Source organism: Gracilinanus agilis, chromosome 5 (assembly GCF_016433145.1).
Source record: "Gracilinanus agilis isolate LMUSP501 chromosome 5, AgileGrace, whole genome shotgun sequence".
NCBI lineage: Eukaryota > Metazoa > Chordata > Mammalia > Didelphimorphia > Didelphidae > Gracilinanus > Gracilinanus agilis.
This window is the reverse complement of record NC_058134.1, coordinates 180883743-180906752: the sequence shown is the minus strand read 5'-3', so window position 1 is coordinate 180906752 and position 23010 is coordinate 180883743. Positions and strand designations below refer to the sequence as shown.

Below are 23010 nucleotides of genomic sequence, written 5' to 3'. Positions count from 1 at the left end.
ACAAAAACTGCTGGGAAAATTGGAAAATGGTATGGGAAAAATTAGGTCAACATCTCACACTCTATCCCAAGATAAATTCAAAATGGGTAAATGACTTAAATATAAAGAATGAAATCATAAATAAATTAGGTGAACTTAGAATAGTATACCTGTCTGATCTGTGGAAAAGGAAGGAATTTAAGACCAAGCAAGAGACAGAGAACACTACAAAATGTAAAATGAATGATTTTGGAATTGCTTGTCAACTCTGGGAGAGAGGGGGGGAAGAGGGGAGGGAGAGAATATGAATCATGGAACCATGGGAAAAAAATTAATTACATTTTTAAAAGAATAAAAAAAGAATAGGATCATAAAGCGTTAGACATGACTAAAATGAATGAACAACAACATATAGACATAGATATAGATAGTCAAACAAGCATACACACACACACACACACACACACACACACACACATATATAGTTAAACATATACATATGTACTTGTTACAAGGGATTTTTTCCCAGTGGGGAAAGGGTTGAATAGAGAAAATAAATGCTTATTAATTGAAAAAATAAGAACCTTTTTTTTTTTTTACTCTAACCAAATACTTATAAATTTGGATATACAAAATAATTGCATATAAATTTAATCCCTTAGAATTCAGAACAAGTCTTGTACATGGTAGGTACTTAATAAATTATTTTTATATTGTTTGTTGAATCAATTTTTCCCTTTAAATTTATAGCATTTTTTAATTTTAGGGGATGTAGAGAGTCCAGAGAAACAGCATTGCTTACTTGCAGCTCACAGTCATCAGAAGGTAAGATTAGGGGTTTGGGATTTGTTTTTTGGTCTGGACCTGTAATTTTATTGCTGTAGGAATCCTCTGTGAGGAAATCCCCTCCATGAATAAAATCAGCACCTTCTCTGAAATGGATAGTTTTAGGTAGTCATTCAGGGCACTGAGTTGTCAGGGGATTTGGCTAGGATGACACAGTCAGTGTGTTTCAGAGGCAGGACCTCAATCCAGATCTTCTTATCTCTGAAATCAGTTTTCTATCCATTATGCCAATTTGCTTTTTGGTTTAGTTTTGGATCTTTTCTCTGTGCTGAAGAAAAAATATTGATTTGGAGTTTGGGATATTATATATTGAACTATGAGGGGGCTAAACTCTTAATATTAAGATAAGCCTGAGAAGCCAATATTCTGCTTGGAGACAAGCTTTTTAGATCCTGGAAGTGTTACCCAAAGAGTAATAGAAAAAAGAGAATGATGATTCTATAATTTAAACTATTTCTATGTCAATCAATCCATCAACAAACATTTATTAGATAATTAATATATATTAGCCACTCTGCCAGGGAATGGGAAATCAAAGGCAAAGACAAAATGGTCCATACGCCCAAAGAGTTTACATTCTATCCATCAATAGACATTAAGTGCCTCCTATGTGGCAGATGGAGAGACAGTAGGGTATAATAGTTAGAGAGTCAGCTTCAGCATCAGAAAGATCTAGCTTACATTCTGCTTCGGACATAATACATATGTGTCCTTGGGCTAGTGATTTAAATCTTTTAGTGACTCATTCAACTTTCTAAGACCCTAAGTTGCAGACAAGGTGCCCATGCCTATCAAATGAGGAAGTTCTTTACCTGGCTTTCCCCATGTCCCCTTTAACTAGGAGAGGATGGGGATAGAAAGACAAAAAATAAAAAGTCCTTGCCCTCAGTAAGTTCATAGACCATCAAAAGAGATAATTCTGTTCCCATATGAATATGTATATATGAAATAATTTGGTAAGGGGAAGACAGTAGAGCTGTGGAGCCTAGGAAAGGCTTCATATAAGAAGGAGATGACATTTTCTGAAATATTCACATTGGGATATTTCACAAATCTTACCTGATCCATGCATATATCAAGATCTTCTTAGGAAGAGCTGTGACCACAAGGTTTATTTGTTTTAGGAGATGCAAAGAGCATATTATCACTTCCCTAAGATTTTGGCTCTTGCCTTCAGGGGATCACTAAAATGTAGCCCAAAGAAAGGCAATCCTACATCTTGGGGAGAGAGAGATCCAGGGAAGGAAAACTCCAAAAGACAACAAGATTCTTGGCATGCCTCCCAATGAATTATAGAATGTTGGGATAGAATTGTCATACTGTTGATTGGAATTTCCAGTGGGAATATGGGTGACTCACTTCCTTCTGGGACTGAGGGAAAAGCCTTGCCAAAGTCAATTGTAGATTAGTTAGAAGGTGTATTGGGAGACAGTGTTCCTTGTAAAGTCTTTCTGTGAAGATCTCCGAGTTTGGCTCTCAGTTATGACCTTGGATGGCCTCAGCAAAGCAGCTTATTTCTTTGCTTCCTCATTCCCTTACTCATAAAATCAAGGGATTGGGCTGGGTGGTCTCTGAAGTCCCTTCCAGCTCTAAGCCTATGATCTTTTGACAATTTTGTGTTCAACTGAGCTACCCACTTTTAAAGAGAAAGTGTTATCATTTTCACCATCACTTTCCTAAGTCTTGACAGCCAATAAAACAATAAATCAAGACCTAATTTGTAGCATTTGCCAATTTGAATGCTCATACCAAAAGTTTAATAATTTCCTCTCTTGAGCCTGTTCAGGCTAATTCCAACACATGCTGTCTTACTTCTTTCAAGACCACACACATTTGGGCTGTTAACTCTTGTCTACTTTGTGCCAGCTGTCTGGAGATGACACTTTGCCTTAGATGGCACCTTTGATAGAGTGCTGAGCCTAGTGTCAGAAGGACCTTAATTCAAAACCAGTCATACTAGCTGTGTAACCCCAAGCAAGTCACCTAAAAAAATCCATTTGCCTCAGTTTCCTCAGCTGTTAAAATGGGGATAATAACAACACCTGCCTCCCAGGGTTACTGAGGATCAACTGAGATAATAATTGAAAAGAACTGAGCATAGTGCCTGGCACATAGTAATCACTATATAAATGTTAGCTATTACGATGATTACAATAATCATATACCATATATAATTAACTCATTTATGAATTAGGTCAAAATAATATTTCATCCTCCTTAGTTTTTTAAAGTATTAAAATAATTGCATCAAATTATATTCACTGTTGCACACTGGCCAGGCACAAAAGGGTAACTAGTAATCTTTCTATGGCTTGACCCTTACCCAATCAATTCCTGTTTATTCTTTTGAAATATTGAAGTATAATATTATAACTAGATTTTGAACCCAATGGTAAAACACATCTTAAGGCAGGTGGGTTGCAGTTTTTTAAAGTGCTATGGGAGTTCCATCTGAACACAAAAGGACCTTAAAGTGAATCTAAAAAAGATGACATACTTGTAACTGGAGTCTTTTCCCCATTTCCCGATGTTTTTATTTGTGTTTTCTGTGGCTTTAGATGCTTCCAGACAGTCTTTTATTAGTGTGCCTGGAATATCTACAGGAACAGTCCTTGGTGCTGGTAGTATAGGAACAGAGATTGAAAATGAAGTCCTCGACTTGCAGAGGTAATTCTATACGGATTCAAAATTCAAGTGTGGTATGTGGTGTGTGTGTATGTGTTTGTGGTAGTAGTGGCAGTCGTGGTAGTATTGGTGTTATTATGAAGAGAGACCCTGGAACTGTAGTTGTAACGGATGGCTAGGATTTGACAGACCTAGTCTGACAGGGCCATCCCTTGGAAGACTGAGAGCAAAGATGGGGGCACTCTCAGTCCTGGACCAGCATAGATTGCATCTGGCTGCGTGCTGAAGAAGAAGGTTTCTTTAACAAAATATCAGAAAGGGTCATTAGGAAAGTGGGTTGTAGGAGAGTCCCTATCGCTAAAAATGTCTACCTTGAGATCCCCAAGCTGACTTTGCAGTACCTGGCCAGGCCAGGCCTGCTCTCTCTTCCTCTCTCTGTCTGTAGATCCCTCGGCTATCTCCCTATTCCTAAACTAAACCCACACAAGGCTTTGAGTCTTTTAGAAATATAGATGGAGTAGCTGGGGGTAACTGGAGTCCGAAGTAATTGGGTTCACCTCAGAGAGGAAATCCCCACTGAGGCAAACTTGACAGGTTAATCAGCTTCTCTTCTCACTTTATCTATCTATCTATCCATCCATCTATCTATCTATCTACCTATCTATCTAGATATTTGTTTGTTTGTTTTAAACTCTTAACCCCCAGAGGCAAACTTAACAGGTTAAGCAGCTTTCTCTTTGCACTTTATTTTTTTTGTTTGTTTATTTTTAAACCCTTACCTTCTGATTGGCTCCTAGGCAGAAGAGTGATAAGGGTAGGCAATGGGGGTCAAGTGACTTGCCCAGGGTCACATAGCTGGGAAGTGGCTGAGGCCTGGTTCGAACCTAGGACCTCCCATCTCTAGGCCTGACTCTCAATCCACTGAGCTACCCAGCTGCCCCCCTCTTCTCATTTTAGATCTTCTTTTCTGTTGACAGAGATAAATCCTACAGCAGCTTCCAGGTGATGATAATAACAGGTCACAGGAATGGTTTGGGAAGGGTTAGAGATCTGCAGGCGGTCAGAGACAAATCCCAGAGCTGGCTTCAGCTTCACTGCTTCAAACCAACTTCCCCCTCCTCCCCTCCAGGCTGGCAGTTAGAACCTCCAGACCTGCTCCTTCCACATTCCAAGCAGGTTTACCCCTGTGTCTGCAGTTTCATCAAATTCTATTTCTCTTTGCTGCAACCCTGTTTCTCCATTCCAAAATTCCCTCTCACAGTAGTAGTAGTAGTAGTAGTAGTAGTAGTAGTAGTAGTAGTAGTAGTAGTAGTAGTAGTAAAGCAGAGACTGTGAGCCTTGTGGCTTCCTGACACGTGGCTTTGATCTAAAGGCAGTTTGGCATAGTAAATACAACATGAGTCTTAAAGTCAGGAAAACCTGGATTCCAATCCTGCCTAAGTCACTTATTAGTTGTGTGGATCCTGGACATGTCACTCTGTGAAATGAGGATAATAATTACTTTATCACTTATATCACAGAGTTATTCTAAGAACTGAAAGAGAAAATGTATGTTATAAAGCTCTGTAAATCTTAGAGTACTATATAACACTTGGTGTTATTTTTTTATCTTTGACATCCAATTTTCAAAAAATATTTATTAATTGCTGATTGGGGGCTTAGAATTCTACTGACTACTTCAGAGAGATACAGAACGAATATAATCCTACCTGTGTGACCCTCAGCAAGTCACCTCTCTAAGCCTTGGTTTCCTCAGCTGTAGAATGAGGGTGGTAGAATGCACGGCCTCGGATGTTTCCTGTAGCTCTACATCTGGGATCCCATGTTCTAATCACAAAATAATCTCTTCTTACAGACTCACTGAGGATATAGAACTTTTGAAACATTACTTAGACTTTGGGGCATTTATCATATATAGTGTATTTCAGTAGCCTGCTCAACTTTTATTAGTTATTTATTGGTCTGTGTGTGGTTTCTCTAGGAGGCCCTTTTTTTTCTCATCCACCTTTCTCCTTGTTGACTTTTTTTTTTTTAAACCCTTGTACTTCCGTGTATTGTCTCATAGGTGGAAGATTGGTAAGGGTGGGCAATGGGGGTCAAGTGACTTGCCCAGGGTCACACAGCTGGGAAGTGGCTGAGGCCGGGTTTGAACCCAGGACCTCCTGTCTCTAGGCCTGACTCTCACTCCACTGAGCTACCCAGCTGCCCCACCTTGTTGACTTTTGAAGGCTGTATCAGGGGCCTAGTTCTCTGCATCTTCTCAATTCACCTGGTTCAGTCCTCATCAAGCATGAGGCTTACACCTCCTGGTGCAGGGAAAATAAGAGTCAGAGACTTGAGTCTAGACCTGGTTGTGGCACTGACAATCTGTGAGACTTTGGGCAAGAAATTCACTTCTCTAAATCTCCATTTTCTCATCTTCAAATGGCAGAATTTGGATTTGATTATCTCTAGGGTTCCTTCTGGCTCAGAAATTTTATTATTTGTTTCTGTGACAAATGTACTCCAAAGGTGAGAAAAGGAGAGAAATCAATGTAGCCAGAGAGGTTTTTTTTTTTGTGAAGGAAGGAGAAGCTGAAGCAGATCTTGCAGGCTAGAGAGGCTTTGAATAGTTAGAAAGGAAGTGGGGTAGGGCATTTAGAGAGAGGAAGAGCCTGGGCATGAGATGAGAGGCCTGTGAGTTAGCTCAAGTAACCGCAGTGAAATGAACAGATTGGAGGAGATAAATCTGGTTAAATAAGGTAAAATCAAATTATGGGCTAGGTGGTATAATAGAGCCTTGGAATCAGGAAGACTCATCTTCCTGAGTTTAAATACAACCTCAGACACTTACTAGCTGTGTGACCCTAGACAAGTCACTTCACCCTGTCTACCTCAATTACTTTTCTGGAAAATGAGCCAGAGAAGGAAATGGCAAACCCCTACAGTATCTTTGCCAAGAAAACCCAAATAGGGCCACGAAGAGTTGGACATGACTGAAACAACTCAACAATAACAAAAATCAAATTATGGTGGGCCTTGGATTCCAAGATAATAGATTTGGATTTTATCTTACAGACTATAGGAAACTAATAGACTCATAAACTGTTAAAGCTGGAAGGAACCTTAGAGATCAGCTCCCATGTTACATGTGAGAAAACCGAGGCTCCAAGAAGTAAAGTGATCTGAGACTAGGTCTTCTAATTCCAAAATCAAGACTCTTTCTAATCTGCTCTGTTTCTTTTCAGCTCTGTAGATTTTTCATCAGGGAAATGAGATGGCAAAAGCCATGTTGTACGAAAATTAATACCTGTGTATGGAATGGCTTGAAGCATTACTAATCTTAAAACTGAAGCACATGTACATTAGTAAAGGATTAAAGATATAAATCAGTAGGGAAGAATATCTAACTATTATGCTGTTCACTGTGAACCACCCAGAAAGCAGACTATAAATCGAACATTTTCCTTGAATATTCAAGTTATCCTCAGCTCTTTTTTTTCTCCATTAATTTCTCCCTCTGGAATAATTCCTCAGCTTTCTCTTGTTGTTCTGAAGAGGATTAGTTATTGTTTCTAAAAGTGCTTCAAGGCATAGAATAATGTTAAGTTTCTATGTAGGCTTTGTAGTTGTAAAGAACATGGGCCTGTGTTGAGGAAGCAAATATTACAATCAAAATTTGACATGTCAGTGATTTCCTCTTTTTTTTCCCAACAGCATGTAAATCTTTTCTGAAAATTCTATTGTACCAAGATAGTAGCCTTACAAGTTATTGATTCTAGACGTAGATACCCATTATTAAAACATTACTAACATAAAGCTTCTTATATTATGATTACTTATTTTTCAGACTAGTCTTGTGATCTTTGTGACAATAAATATCTTCCTATTTTGTATTCTACTAAGATGGATGAAATTAATTGTTCAAGTTGCTAGTGTGTGATATTTATATTTCTGCCATAACCAAGTGAATTTTGTCCATATCCAGTTTGTCTTAGGAAAAAAAGCTAAAAGAAAAAGGCCTAAAGAATGCCCTCCTAATCTCTAGGTCTTCAAGGAGAATGTTTCCCTTTATAATAAAAAAAGCCAACCTAAAGTCTTTAGTATAAAAAGGGGAGAAAAAGATGTAAACAGACAGGGCAGGAATCGTGATCTACATTAGAAGGATGGAAGAAGGATAAATGAATGAAGCAGTCACTTTCCATAGGTTTTCTTGATCCTCACCCTAGTTGCCAGAACATCTTTGTGGGTGAGAATCAGTTTGAGAACAAATCTTCCTTGTTGGCTCCTCTACTTATGGAAGGATGACATTGTTATTATATGCTGTTAATAAATTATTGGTTGGAGGCATCTAGGAGACTCAGTGGATTGAAAGCTAGGTCTAGAGATGGAAGGTCCTCAAGTCAAATCTGACCTCAGACAATTCCTAGCTATTTGACTCTGGACAAGTTATTTAACCACCATTGCCTACCCTTGCCACTCTTCTGCCTTGGAACCAATACACAGTATTGTCTGTTAGATGTAAGGTGAAGGGGAAGGAAGGAAGGAAAGAAAGAAAGAAGTAAAGAAGGAAGGAAGGAAGAAAAGAAGGAAGGAAGAGAAGAATGGAGGGAGGGAGAGTGGGAAAGTTTTTTTGGCAGGATTTGTGATAGAAATTGAAATACCAGACATATCTTGAAATTCACCTTAGACTTGGGAAGGCAGTTTTCAAAGGGTTCAAGGGTTCAAGGAAAAGACAGGCAAGATTTCATGGCCTAAAGTTCTTCAGGGGAAGTCTGTTTGGGAAGTTTGGGATTCTCCCCAAAACCAAATTCTGAAGACACAAAGAGAAGTAGTTCCAATGAAGAAGAAAGAATTTGTCAAAAGAGACTGATATGGATAAATAGGGAAATCATCAATTAACTTGGATTTTTAAAAGGCCTGTTCAGAAGATGGAAGCAAGAACCATAATGGAGAAAGATTATAAATAGCACAGTTCTTTGAGAAGAATGGCAAGAATGCTAAGGCTTGAAAAGAACTGATGCTGTTGAAGAAAACAAAAGATAACCAAAAAGGATCTTTGCCAGGATTTGTTTTTGCCACATTGGTGACAAGAAGAGAATCAATGACACCTGCTCAAGGTGGATGAAACAATGCTAAAAGACCACAAGAAAAAAACGCAGAACTGCTGCTGGTCTCTTTTTTGTTTCAGTTTTTTTTCTGCCAAAGAGAACAACCTTTGGATTCGAAAGGATAGAACAAAAATGACTAATGTGCAATTCATAAGCTTTCACTATCTATTGACTCTTTTTCTGCTACTTACAAACATGTCCAGGTCTCCCCAACCCTCAAAAAAATCTGTTTCATTTCATCCTGCCATACCCTAAAGCATAATGCTTCCTTTCCTCCCTTTCAAAGCCAAAATCCTAGAAAAAGCTCTTTGCCTCCTGGTTACTTCCATTTTTTTTCTCTCCCTCATTTCCCAAATATTTGCAGTCTGACTTCCAAATTAATCACTTACCAAAAACTGCTGCTTCCAAAGTTACCAGATGATGCCTCCGCTACTAACTCCAATAACCTTTTCTCAGTTGTCATCCTTCTTTTTTGCTCTCTTTGTTACTGAACATTGTTGACCATTCTCTCCTCTTAGATACTCTCTCCTCTCTGGGTTTTCATGACTCATCTTTCTTTATCTGTCTGGTTATTCCTTGGTCTCTTTTGCTGGATCATCATTAACATCCTCCCTCCTTACTATAGGCATAGCTCACAGTTCTCTCGTGGGGCCTCTTTTTTCTTTCTCTATGCTCTTGTGAACTCATCAGATCCCATGGATTCAACTAATAAGAATATGTATACAACTTACAGATCTATATGAACAGCTCTATTTTGTCTCCTAAAATCTAGTTCCCTATTAGTAACTAACTACTAGACATTACAGATTGGATATTCCACAAGCATTTCAAATTCTATATGCACAAAATTCAACTTATAATTTCCCCCCAAAAATTCTTACTTCCCTCCTTCTGTCCAGAGTAAGTCAGGTAATAACTGGTAAGTCAAATAATAAACATTTTTTAAACCTTTACCTTCTGTCTTAGAATCAGTACTAAATATTGACTCTTAAGGCAGAAGATTGGTAAGAGCTAGGCAATGGGGGTTTAAGTGACTTGCCCAGTGTCACACAGTTAGAAAGTATAAGGGGCCAAATTTGAACCCAAGATCCCCTGTCTCTAAACCTGGTTCTCAATCCACTAATCTAACTCAATAAGTGTTTATTAAGAACCCACTATATATAGGAACTATACTAAGTGCTGAATAGGGGGTACAAAGAAAGTAAAAAAAGACAATCCTTGCTTTCAAGGAGCTCTGCCAATCTAAGGGAGACTGTCGAAAAAAGCCTATGCTTACACAAGATATATATAACAGATGAATTGTAGATAATCAACAAAGGGAAAGTACTAACATTAAAGGAGATGAGAAAAGGCTTCTCACAGAATGTGGGATTTTAGCTGGGATTTGAAGGAAGCCAGGAGATTGAGATGAGAAGGGACATTCCATGTGTGAAGTTCCAACAGTGAAAATGCCCAGAGTCTGGAGATGGAATGTCTTGTTTGATGAACAGAAAGTCTACCGGTATTACTGGATTGAAGAATAAGCAGAGAGAAAAAAAGAGTAAGGTATAAGAAGTCTGGAAAGGTAGGAGGGGGCTACATTGCAAAGGGCTTTGAATGCTAAAAAGTTTTTATATTTGATCTTGGAAGTAATAGGGAGCCACTGATTTATTCAGTAGATTGTTTGGGTGGGAGGTGACATGGCTAGATTTGGGCTTTAGGAAAATTAATTTCACAGTTGAGTTAGAGTAGAAGCAAGGAGACCACTACCACCATTCCAGTTACAAAAGTTTACAGCCATGGCTTTGTCTTTACCTCTTCACACTCTCATGCTGTCTTCTATATTCATTCATATATATTACCTTATCAATTCTAGTTCCACAACATCTCATACCTACATTCCTGGCTCTTCACTCTCACAGCCATGACCTTAGTTCAGGCTCTTATTTCTTCTTATTTAGACTATTCAACTAGGTCCATGCTGACGAACCTATGGCATGTGTGCCAGAGGGGGCTGCTCCCTTCCTCCTTTCCACCACTCCTGAGAACATTTTATCACATCACCCACCCTTCTGCCCAGCAGCCCAATGGGAGTGCTTCCTCCCTCCCCTCTTTGGGATAAGGGGATGGATCACATGCAGCATGATGGTGCAATTTAGGCAGTTAGTCTTTAAAAAGTTCACTATCACTGTACTAGGTGGTCTAGTGGATACAGTCTGAGGGTGGAGGGAGGGTAAGGGTTGGAACTGGAAAGACCTGAGTTTGAATCCAACCTCAGACATCTACTTCTGGGCAAGTCATTTAACCTTTTGCCTCAGTTTTATCATCTATATAATGATCGGGAAAAGGAAATGCCAAACAACTCCAGCATCTTTGCTAAGAAAATCCCCCTAAAAAAAGGAGATCATGAAAAGTCAGACATGATTGAAAATGAGAAACAGACTATACCAATAGTCTCCCAACTAGTCTCTTGACCTAACCACTCCCTTCCTTCTAATTAATTCTCTACCATAGCTGCCAAAATAATGTTTCAAGCATAGGTCTGACGTGTCACTTCTCTTCTCAAAAAAGCTCCAATGTTTCCCTATTGACTCTAGGATCAAATTCAAGCCTTTCTGCTGGCACTTGAACCCTTTGATAATTTGGCTCCAGACTACCTATTTACGTGAATTGAATATTATTCTCCTTCACTTCACTCCCTCTTTTCCAGCTGAATTGGCCTACTTGCTGTGCCCTATAAATGAAAATCCACCTCTGTTCTCTGCCTTTCATAGGCTGTACTACCTTACCTCTGCCTCATAAAATCCCTAGCTACCTACATAGATTAGCTCAAGTGCTATCTTCTTCATGAGAATTTTCTGGTTCTTTTAGCTTTTAGCACCCCCTCTTCAAAATTACTTTGTATTCTATGTAGTTTCTCTTTTTAGAATGTAAGTTTTTTGAAGGCAAGAGACTTTTCTGATTTTTCAACTTTTGTATCTCCAGGCTAGCATAATGCCTCATCCAGGGCAGGTGCTTTATAAAGTCTTATAGAGATATTTATTGATATATGAGAAGGTAGTAAAAAAGAAAAAGTTCAAAATAGGAGGTCCTGGGTTCAAACCTAACTTCAGACACTTCCTAAATGAATGAACTTGAACAAGTCACTTAACTCCCATTGCCTACCCTTTACCACTCTTCTGCCTTGGAATCAATACACAGCATTAATTTTGAGATGGAAGATAAAGATTTTTTTTAAAGAAAAGAAAAAGATCATGTAAGTCACTTGGGCTCAGTGAGCCAGGATCCTGGAAGATATGAGTGAGCCCCTGCCATTGGTCTTTGAAAGATTGTGGAAAACAAGAGTGGTGCTTCAAGATTATAGGAGGGCAAAATTTCCAGATTTTCTAAAAAAATGCAGAGAATGGGGCCTGAAAACCATAGTCTAGCGAACTTTACCTCAATTCCTGACAAAATGAGAGAATTTCTATAAGAACCACTGTCTCAAAGTGGAAGGGGCTACTTTGGAAAGCAGTGAGTTCCTTTTCATTGGATGTCTTCAAGCAAAGGCTGAACTTGCTGGGTACATTTGAAGAGGGACTTTTGTTCTGGTATAGGTTGGAAATATCTGGCCTCTGAAATCCCCTCCAGCTCTGAAATTTTCTAATACTGTGACTGTAAAACTAGTTTTTTTTTTTAATTTTATCTTTTTTTCCTCAATTGCATGTCGAGACAATTTTTGACAATTCTTTCCTGACATTTTTGTGAATCAGAGTCTCTTCTTTCCTTCTACCCCTTTCTCTGAAATGGTAGATAGTCTGATATTGGCTTTAAAAAGAACAAGTTTATTCAAGTTCTATACTTGGAAATCAGTGTAGCTAATAGTTTCCCCACTAAGGTGATCTTCTATCTACTTTGTGTCTTTATTTATGTATATGTTGTTGCTTCTATTAAAATGCAAACTCCTTGAGAGCAAGGATTATTTTTCTTTGTGTTTTATATGATAAAATTTGAATAAATATTTGTGGATTGATTTTTTTTTTGCTTTCTGATCTTGAAGACTGTAATCATGATGGTCTTTTCCTTACTGTAGTCTTATCAGTTTAAGAATAAATTGCCTAGAGTATGTATTCTGGAAAGACTTCATTAAATGTTTGTGACTTATGACCAAGGCCTCTCCAAGGTTTGGATCGACATGGCTTACACAAACCAGGTTCTAGCCTTTCCAAAGACTTCCAAAAGAATCATCTCTTCTTGGTTTCTAGTCACTTATCTAGAGTGATCCTAGAAAATCTTTATAATATATTCATGGTATAGTTCATGTCTAGATTTCCCCTAATGATGACTTTTGCAGTCCCTAACTCTTACAGAGGTATCCAGGAGAACAACGCATATGAGGAAGACAGCATTTATTTTCTCTCTCAGAAAATATAAAAGAGAAAAAGGAATCACTACAATCTACCAACTGATGCCAAAGTGCAGACTCAGGTAGCTCATAAGCTCTCCTTGGAAGGCAGCCCTTTGACATTCTAGTGAACCTCTCTCACATATTGTACATAGTACTTCGTAGTCTCATAGAATCTATGGTCTGGAATTCCACCAAAAGGCAAAGATGTTTTAGGGCTATTGACCAATCTTCTATCAGCCCTTACTCAGATGATGGGAGAAAGCAAGGTCTAGATCTGTAACTCCCTTTGTCCTCCACCCCCTGTGACATAGTCCTTCAATCCTAAGAGTCACTTGGGAGATTGTCTTCTTTCTCTAAGAAGGGCCACAACATAAACTCTTGAACTTTATTATTCTCAAACTTGGGGTCAATTATGAGACAGCCTAAAAGCTAGTACTACCTAGGAAATCTCTCTCTGACTAGGAGGCTAGTTGTTGGGATCACACCGCTTTGTGATTTCAAAATAACCTCTCCTCTCATGTGATGGACATGAACATATCCTATGATCCACCCTCTTGTGTTACATGTGTCAGCATCTATATGTTTCTACCATGAGCTTCTACAGGAAATCTTTCAATGTTCTTGTTACCATTTCTTGAACTGAAAATTCTATTCCCAGTCTATCTATTAGGCTTTCTACAAATACTTGTAATTCTCATATGCTTCTCTTCCCAGATTGAAGACAAAACTATACATGAACACAGGCTTCCCTCATTCTAACATCAGGCCCTCTTTTCAATAAGCTGACCTATTTTCTAGATAAAGCTAACATTTACATAGTGCTTACTATTTGCCAGGTACTATGCTAAACACTTTAAAATTATTATCTCATTTGATCCTCATAACTACTCTGGGAAATAGGTGCTATTATTATCCCCATTTTACAGATGAAGAAACTAAGACAGACATTAAATTACTTGCCTAGGGTCACATAGTAAGTATCTGAGGCCAGATCTGTACTCATGTCTTCCTAACTCCAGGTCCAGTGCTCTATTCTCTAGCTAGCCTTTTAAATAAGGCAATATGAAAAGAAAGAACAAAAATTTGATCTGTCATACCCCTCTTATAAACCACAGTTAAGGGTGGTTTCTCCCAGTCCCAGTCAGTCAACAGTCAGTCAGTCACCCTGGATAGTGAATCTTTGAGTCTGTGAATGTGTGTCATTAAACTAATAATGGGCCCTGGGGATCCAACTAGATCCAATCAGTCCTCTAAGTAAGCCTATGTCCTCTTAGTAAATTACTGGTGAGGCATTCCCTTAGATGCCTCCAGAAGAAAGGTAACATCTTTTCATCTCATCAGGTTGACTGGGGAAATCATCAGACTTCCAAACTGCCTTGATCAATACTCACTTACACTCTCACTCACACTAAATAATTGATGTCTCAATATACCAAATGGTGCTTATGGGAAAATTGCTACTCTAAATCCGGATAGTTTTCTAGGAATGTGAGAAGATTACAAAAGTTTTCTTTCTTTCTTTTTAAAAACCCTGACCTTCTGTCTTAGAATCAATACTAAGCATTGGTCCAGGGCAGAAGAGTGGTAAGGACTAGACAATTGAGATTAAGTAACTTGCCCAGGGTCTCACAGATAGGAAGTGTTTGAGACCTCATCTGAATTCAAGACCTTCCATCTCCAAGCCTGGCTCTCTTCTACTGAGTCACCTCGATACACCAATAATTTTCTTCTTGATTGCCTTTTCCAGTCTCTTGAATTGATTCTTGGCAATGTTCATTAGTCTACAAGCATTTATTAAGCAGATACATGTGCCGAGAACTCTGCTAGATACTGGCAAAAAAAATAAAACAGCTTCTGCCTTTAAGGAGTTTACATGCTGGAAGTAGGGGAGAAGGAGGACAACATGGACACTTATAAGTAAATACAAGGAGATATTGGGAAGGAAGGAGGCACCGGTAGCTAGAGGATCATTAGGTATAGTTCTAAGATACTCCCTTAATCTCATGAAGTCCACAGTTCCCAGGTGAGATTAGCCTGGAACTGACAAATTATCCCTTGGTTCTCAAGTGGGCTTGTCCCAACCCAAACCAATTAAAGAAAGAAAAAAAATCGGTCAAAGTGAAACTATAGGAAAGTAGATAAAAGAAAAGGAAGCAAACTTTTCTTTATAGAGGGGTATAACATAACTGTGTATTACAATCTCGAAGACTCTCTCTTGAGCTGTCCTGACTCCTGACCCCTAGGATCCAAAAAAATTAATTGATCAATCAATCAGTCTCAGACGAGACCCAAAGTTAATGAGGATCTCTCAAATATTTGGTACTTGAGGTTGATCAAAAGTCAATCCAGAATAAATGTCTTTCTGTATTCCTTTTTAAAGGTTACATTCTTCTCCATCTCTTACTGATTCAAGTCCAACAAATGCCAGAGAATCTCCAGCAGTTAACTGCAGTAATGTAAGTATTGATACTTTGATATCTCCATGGTTGTGAGTTCTTTGATAGTTGTGTTCCCATCCTCCATTGAAGATCACAAACCACCAATGTCATTCCATAAATTCCCCATATTGAGGTTATGCCCAATGTCCTGGGGACCACAGTGGGTTCTTTTAATATTTCATGGATGTGGGAATCTTGAGAAAATGGCAAAATGAGCAACTCTCCCTCCAATCCTCCCAAAAATATAGGCAAAGGGGCCCAAAATGCAGAAAACTCAAGAATGATAGGAAGAGAAAAAGCAAAGGAACCAAGTCTAAGGTAATACAGAATTAAAAAAATAAAGACCAGCTTACTAGTCCATTAACCCTCTTGTTCCCATTCCTATTCTCTTTCTCTCTCCCATAGCCCAGAGTTACATTGGCCCTATAGGACTCACTTGACTAATGACATTTTGGACAGAAATGTAGGTACTCAGTTTCCAAACTGATGATCTTAGTAGTCTTCCTTGGAGAAATTTAGGTACAATCTCTCTTGGTACTCCTACCCTGGCTCCTCTTATCCTTCTCTGCTCTCATGGCCTGTGGCCCGCAATTTTAGGCACTGGAAGTTCAGTCCTTGATGATATTCCAAAAGAACCTCTGCTTCTAAGTTCGATTAAGCTCTGAATCAGATAGCCCCCATGATAGTGCCTCAAGAAAGAAAAAAGGCATCTGTGGAAGAGTGTGGAGTCTAAGGAACAAGATTGTGAAAGAAGGAAGTTATCCAAAGGGTAGTAGTATTATGTAATAAAGTACAGGACAAGACAAGCATATGGCAGGATTAAAAGAAAGATAGTTTGCAAAGGAATTCAAAGGAAGCCAAGAGAAGAACTAAGAGAAATAGAGAAGAGTCCCAAGGGTAAAGGCTTCACAGAGCACCTAATTCATCAGTTTTGAAAGTCACAAACTCTTTTTGACCAGCTCCCAAGGACCAATCTAGGAACTGAAGGTTAGCCGAAGAGAGCAAGATAGAGCCCCAAAGGAGGCACTGGTAAAGGTAGAGAATAAATCCAACTACAATAGCCTCTAAGAGTCTCACTGAAGCAATTGTTCATTCTCACTCTTTGAGGGACACAGTCTTTATTCGACCCTACTGGTCTGAGAGAACAGAACAGAACCAGTGAAAGTTGAGAAAGGGAAGTAATATGCTTGGCTTTCAAAAGAGGAAAAGAATTGGAAGCAAGAAGCATGGTTTCAGCAAGGTCACCGCAGAATGATTGATAGAGATAGGCCAAAGCTAACCTAGGAATAGAAATGAACAAATAGTTGAAGGAAAGAGTCATCTTAATATACAAACTTCATAAATATAAGTAATATACAATACTTCATAAATAAAGGGAAATTATGTCAAAATCTCTTGAGGTAGTTGAAAATATTACAAGTTCTGTAAGGCCCTGAAATGGCATTGGAGAATATTTAATAAACTCCAGAATAATTCAGAAGAACAATCAAAGGCTTAAGATAAAAATAACAAAGAAATAAGGAGAGATATTAGGATTAGTGAGGGGGGAAATCTATATCTAACAAGAAGCTAATTTATTAGAACAAAATAGATAGTCCGTTTTCTATGTAGACTCTTTGAAAAAAGAGAATGAAAGATTTGGAATGCAAAAATGTAAAGGCAGAGGAAAAATAGTAGAACAAAATTTTTAAATATTGAAAGAATGAGGGCCTAAAAAAAGCCTCAGAGACATTAAACTTAAAGGCAGGACAATTTCTCTAAGAATTGTAGATATTCCAGGACAAAAACTGAAAAAAGGGAAAATCTGAAAACCATACTCTAAGGAGTCAAACAAAAACATTTCCCAGAAGTATTGGAAAACAAAGAGCGAAGTACAGATTGAGAAAATCCATAGTATACAAACAGAAATAAACTCAGAGTTTAGCTTACCAAGAATCATCCTAACCAAATTTTATAGTTATGTTAGACAAATTAGACTGAAAGAAAAAAATGATGATAAGTTCCTAGATATTTAGTTTCCAAGCCTCCAATCAGAATTACACTCTGAAATATCAAACTATGATATTCTTAAAAGCAAAGATCAGTTGCACAGGAAAAAACCCCAACATGGTGCAAAGATGAATCTAAGCAAATAATAATAATAATGATTGGACAGCAGTAAAAAGGAAGAATTAAAATAATTTCTTTTAAAAAAATTCAAAGTTAACGAACTATGAAATGTGCAAACTGACCAAACAGCAGAAAGTTAAATACTTTTAAATAGGAATGAAAAAAATCACGAGAGAATTTTTTTCTTTTCCTAGAGATAAATAAGGTCATGAATATGTGATGAAAGAATATTTTTGTTGTTTGATACTTAACAAACCCTTTGTACATTATCTATGAGATAATGACAAATTAAAGAAAGCATTGATGGACTAAAGAATTAAAGAAATAAAGGATTTTTTCTTCTTTAAGGCAAGAGGAGAGCAGGGTAAAGAAGAAAATATATTTTGGTTGGGGGGCAGATCATACTTTCTTATTAATAAATCAGTAAACATTTATTATGTGCCTATCTGCCAGGCTGTGTGAAGTGCTATATGTCCTAGATAATACAGATGAATCCCTTTTGGATAAGGAAAGGAAAAGAAGGGATAGCAGGGTAGACACCCTCAGGTAATAACTGATCAGGTCCCAAGAGGGGAGGAAGATGAAAAACTTCCAGTCCAGGACTCCTGCTTTTGAGGTCATAAAAGAGTAAAGAGAGATAAAAACATATAAATGCTCTGTGCCCAAGCATTATGAAAAGTTTTTGATCATCCTGTTTCTTTCTCTAAGACAGCATTTCACTTTAGGAGGCTCATAATGCATTTGATTCTCTTATTACTTCCTGTCTTAATCCTAAAGTAATTGCCACTTGAAGCATTTATTATTCATGTTCCTTTCTATATTAATCTCAAACCACCCCCAATCTTCCCTTCTCGTTTCCCCTATCCACCCACCCACAATTATACTTCCATCAAGGTTTTGATTTCATTTAATTGCAAAGCTTACTTACCATTCATTTTTCTCTTGTCTTTCTAGGTGCCAAACAAAGAACTGATTCAGTTATGTTCTTCTGAAATAGGAAACCATGAGCCTTCGGGGCAAAGCCTTGGCATTATTTCTTTCTCCAGCAATGAACCACTTCTCAGTAAGTTGTCTTTGGCTCCTGCTGATCATTTTAATTCCACAATGACCCCTTATCCCTGGCTAAAACTTTAGGCTCGGCAGACTTCTCTAAAGGAGAATGTTTCCTTGAAAACTGAGATTAACCATTTACATGAGTCAAGTGGATAAATAAATTATAGAATATGATATTAATGGTATACCATGAAAGGTGGCTTACCAGAAAGAATTCAATCTGTGAATCTGTAAAGGTGTGCCATTAAACTAATAAGCAAAATAATAACCAAACATGTTTCCAGTTAGTAATAACTGGAAAGAAAGACACTTTGATTTGGCATATCCATTTTTGAGATTAATACAGTCTGAATACAGAGGAAAAAATCCTACATGTAATATAATTTTTTCGAAACTTCTGTGTAGAATAAAATTAGGTTGATTATAAAAATTAATTAAAAAATCTTTATCTTGATGTTTATTTGTATTTGTTTAAAGAAATGAAGGAGCTTATGATTATTCAATATCAAGTCTTTGCCACCAGAAATTGCATTGATCTAGAAAAAAATTTTTTTAAACCCTTAACTTCTGTGTATTGACTTAAAGGTGGAAGAGTGGTAAGGGTAGGCAATGGGGGTCAAGTGACTTGCCCAGGGTCACACAGCTGGGAAGTGTCTGAGGCCAGATTTGAACCTAGGACCTCCCGTCTCTAGGCCTGGCTCTCAATCCACTGAGCTACCCAGCTGCCCTCTGATCTATAAAATTTTAAGAGCATTTTATTTAATAATCACAGTCTCCAAACCACATGGAAAGAAAAGCTTTCAAAGCATAAGAACCTAATAGAAGAAATTAAAACCATGCAAGAATAAGATGAGCACATATCATTTCTGTCATCTTTTTGGCACTAGAATGATCCCAAAAGAAGCTTTTAGTGAGTCTACAGAGGCTGAGTAATATACTGATACTTGTCATTCAATTACAAAAAGCAATCTTTTTTCTACCTATTCAATAGTCACATAACATTAAATATAAAAGAATAATAAGAGAACAATTTCTTTCTAAACCTCATCAAAAAGAGATGAGAAAAAAAAAAGATGAGAATAAGACAATGACAATAATGATAATATTGTAATAATACAGTAATAGCTGACATTTATATAGTGCTTTAAAGTTTGTGGAGCACTTTGGAGAGCTATAATTCCATTCTGAGTATTACATCTGAGACCTTATATTAAAAAGTTTCCTTTGAATAAGAGAGTGTAAGAAATCATCCAAGCTATTCCTTCATTTCAGATAGAGCTATATCTAAATCATCCCAAACAAATTTTCAAAACTCTATTTTGTTTTTAAAGCATTCCAAAGGGTTTTTAAGAAGTCTATAACTTTCAAGTTATATATATATATATATATATGTATATATATATATTTAAGGTAGATAGATGAGTATATATATATATATATATATATACACACACACACACACATAATACTCTGTTCTTAATTCTCTAATTTAACATAATTCTCTGTTCTTCACTTATTAAATGACACAGATATTTGTGTGAGTAAACTGCAGGTCCTCCGATTTACCAATCTGATAACCCCCTTTGTCTGGTTTGACTAAATAAATCTATCTCGGTACTTCATGATCTCTGACTCTCTTTCTAAATGTCTATGAGTTATTCTTTTAATAATGCATCCTAGAATTTTGCCAAAACTTTAAATGGAGGGAAATGATTTCCTTTCTCTCTCTAAGTTGATATAGCCACAAAGGGGGCAGAATGTAAACAATAATCACAAGGTTTCAGTGAGGTATTTAACTATAAAAAGTTTTTCTGGCCTCCTTTTTTTTATCTGATGAAACTTGCAGACCCCCAGAACTAGCTCTGAAAACAGCAGCATAAAAAATCTAAAACTTGGGGGGCAGCTGGGTAGCTCAGTGGAGTGAGAGTCAGGCCTAGAGACAGGAGGTCCTAGGTTCAAACCCGGCCTCAGCCACTTCCCAGCTGTGTGACCCTGGGCAAGTCACTTGACCCCCATTGCCCACCCTTACCAATCTTCCACCTATGAGACAATACACCGAAGTACAAGGGTTTAAGAAAAAAAAAAAAGAAACTATACAAAAGAGAGATTTTTTAAAACCTGAAAGAGTTTGTGTGAACTGATGCAAGAGAACAATTTATATAATGACTATAATATTATGTAGGAAAATAACTGTGAAAGACAATAATTATTTTCAAAGAAATGACCAGTCGTAGCTCTAGAAAAGTGCTGCTGCTGATGATGTATACTTCCCACCTCTCAGCATAGAGATGATTGATTAGAGATGTAAGAGGAGACATAATTTTCAATTATAGTCAATGATTGCATTTGTATTGCTTGATTATATTTATTTGATACCAGGGAAGGCTTTTCTTTTTCTGGGGGGAGGAGAGAGGTGTGATAGTGAGTAGGGGTATAGTGATAATGATGATTGAATTTATATTGCATAAGTATATTTATTTGTTACAGGAGAAGACTTTTTATTTGGGGGGAAGGGTTATGGGGAATGAGTGGAGAGATACAACCAAGATGAAAAAGAAAAGATTATGAGTGAAATATTTAAAAGTACAAACACAGAAGAGAACAGGACATAATTCAGAAGGGGGCACAAATAAATAGACAGTGTTGAAACTGCCCTAACAATATTTAAATTTAACATATACTTTTAAAAACCTAAATATGCTAGTAAAACTAACTTGAAATAATTACAGTGTGATATATAACCCTCTTTTTCTTTTCTTCTTTGTATAAGATAATATTTGTGTTTGTTGATGTTTGTCAAGTATATAATAATAATAAAAAAGAAACCTTTTCAAATAAACAAATAAAACTCCCTTTTCCTCATTGGAATCATTTGTGTTTGAGTCATCAGAATTTCATTCTTAAAAGTATATCTTACCTCTTGAGCCAGTTTCCCATGAAGAATCTTTGCTAATGGAATCTATAGTATCCTTTCAATGCAATTTTGAAGCCTGCTCTCCCCCAGATTTGGAATGCAGAGCATTCTGTACCTGGCTTTTGCTCAACATGAGCAAAAGGAGAATGAGAGTAGTCTGTCATGTCTCCTCAAGGTTCTTTTCATTTCTATTTTAGAATCAGATTCAGAACAGTAGTTGTCTTTGTAGTTTTTTACATTTTCAGAAAGAGCTATTTCCACTTTTAAGGGGGATAACGTCCACATTGCTGAAGTCTCCCATCACTACCATGTCATTTCTTCATACCAGCCTTTAACTGTGCCTCTGGAATGCCTTATTTATTTTTTTCCTACCCCATAAAATTGCTTGTGTTCCTCCCCACCATTATATCCAGAAACTCTCTATCATGCTTCTTTTCTCTTCCCATTTGCAGACTAAATACTAAGAGCATATCTTCTTGGTATTCAGTGCTAACCTACCATGTCTTTTATCTAATTTCTTCCCCTTGTTGAATCAGATATAACCTTCTTTTGCTGTATTATTCATTTAACCCTCTTTATTTACTGTGTGTCTCTTTTAAAATTTGTTAGGTGACAACCCTCAGCTGGATTTTGATGCAATGTGTGAAAATGATGACACTGCCATGGCTGCCTTCATGAATTATTTAGAAGCAGAAGGAGGTCTGGGGGACCCAGCTGACTTTAGTGACATCCAGTGGACACTCTAGCTCTTGTCTTTCTCTACAAATGAGTAGTGTATAAAAATGTTTCATATACAACAACTGTATATTCCTCAGTACTGTATTAATGCTACTTTTATCTTTCATTCAAGTTATTGATCTACTGATTTGTACTGAATTGCAACTTGCTGATGAAGGAATAGGTGAAAAGCTGTAGTTTTTCTGCCACTGGAGAACCTCAGAGTTTATTACTAATCCTTTACAGAATGAGATTGCTTATACCCATGGATTGGCTATTTTTTGCTAAAATGTTCTTATCTCCCATTCCCCCAAATGTGCATTGTATTAAGTATCTGTGTTCTTTGTATGATATTACTTGGTTATTTCTTTGTGTGATATTTGAATTCATGGGATTAATTATATCACATATTTTTCTTTTCCTTTTGGACCATTGATAAGGGCAATCTTGTGTTATTTGATATATTTTTAATACTTGAATGTGTAGCTCTTAATTGATAATGGGGTTTACAAGCTATAAGGACAAGGTGAGTATCACAAAATTTAAAGGACAATGCTATTTGTAGCATAATCACACAGGATACAGTATGCACTCCTTATGGGCTAGTATATAAACAAAGTCAGGAGAAAGAGGCTGAATCTGGTGCTCTAAGTTAGATTCAGAGGAGGGGAGTACAAAAACACAGGATTTAGAATCAGAAAACCTGGATTTGAAACCCAGCTCTTCAATGATTTTGAGCAAATCACTTCATCTCTCCAAGTCTCCTTTCTCTCACCTTTAAAATGAAGGCTTGAGTTTGTCTCTAGCTCAGAATCCTAGGCTTCTGAGTAAAATTACTTCTTAATGAAAGCTTGCAAAAAAGTATAGAGACAT

General features: G+C 37.3%; 1 protein-coding gene across 1 annotated transcript in view; it reads left to right on the top strand.

Moving 5' to 3' along the window:
- ARNTL2 (aryl hydrocarbon receptor nuclear translocator like 2) overlaps positions 1-22166 on the top strand; it is a 53874-nt gene extending 31708 nt beyond the window's left edge. Inside the window, exons 10-14 of the mRNA XM_044677232.1 lie at positions 746-804; positions 3384-3492; positions 15287-15362; positions 18408-18516; positions 22030-22166. Of these exons, the coding sequence (XP_044533167.1) occupies positions 746-804; positions 3384-3492; positions 15287-15362; positions 18408-18516; positions 22030-22166 (490 nt within the window). The remainder of the gene's footprint in view (positions 1-745; positions 805-3383; positions 3493-15286; positions 15363-18407; positions 18517-22029) is intronic.
- The last annotated feature ends 844 nt before the right edge of the window (positions 22167-23010 follow it).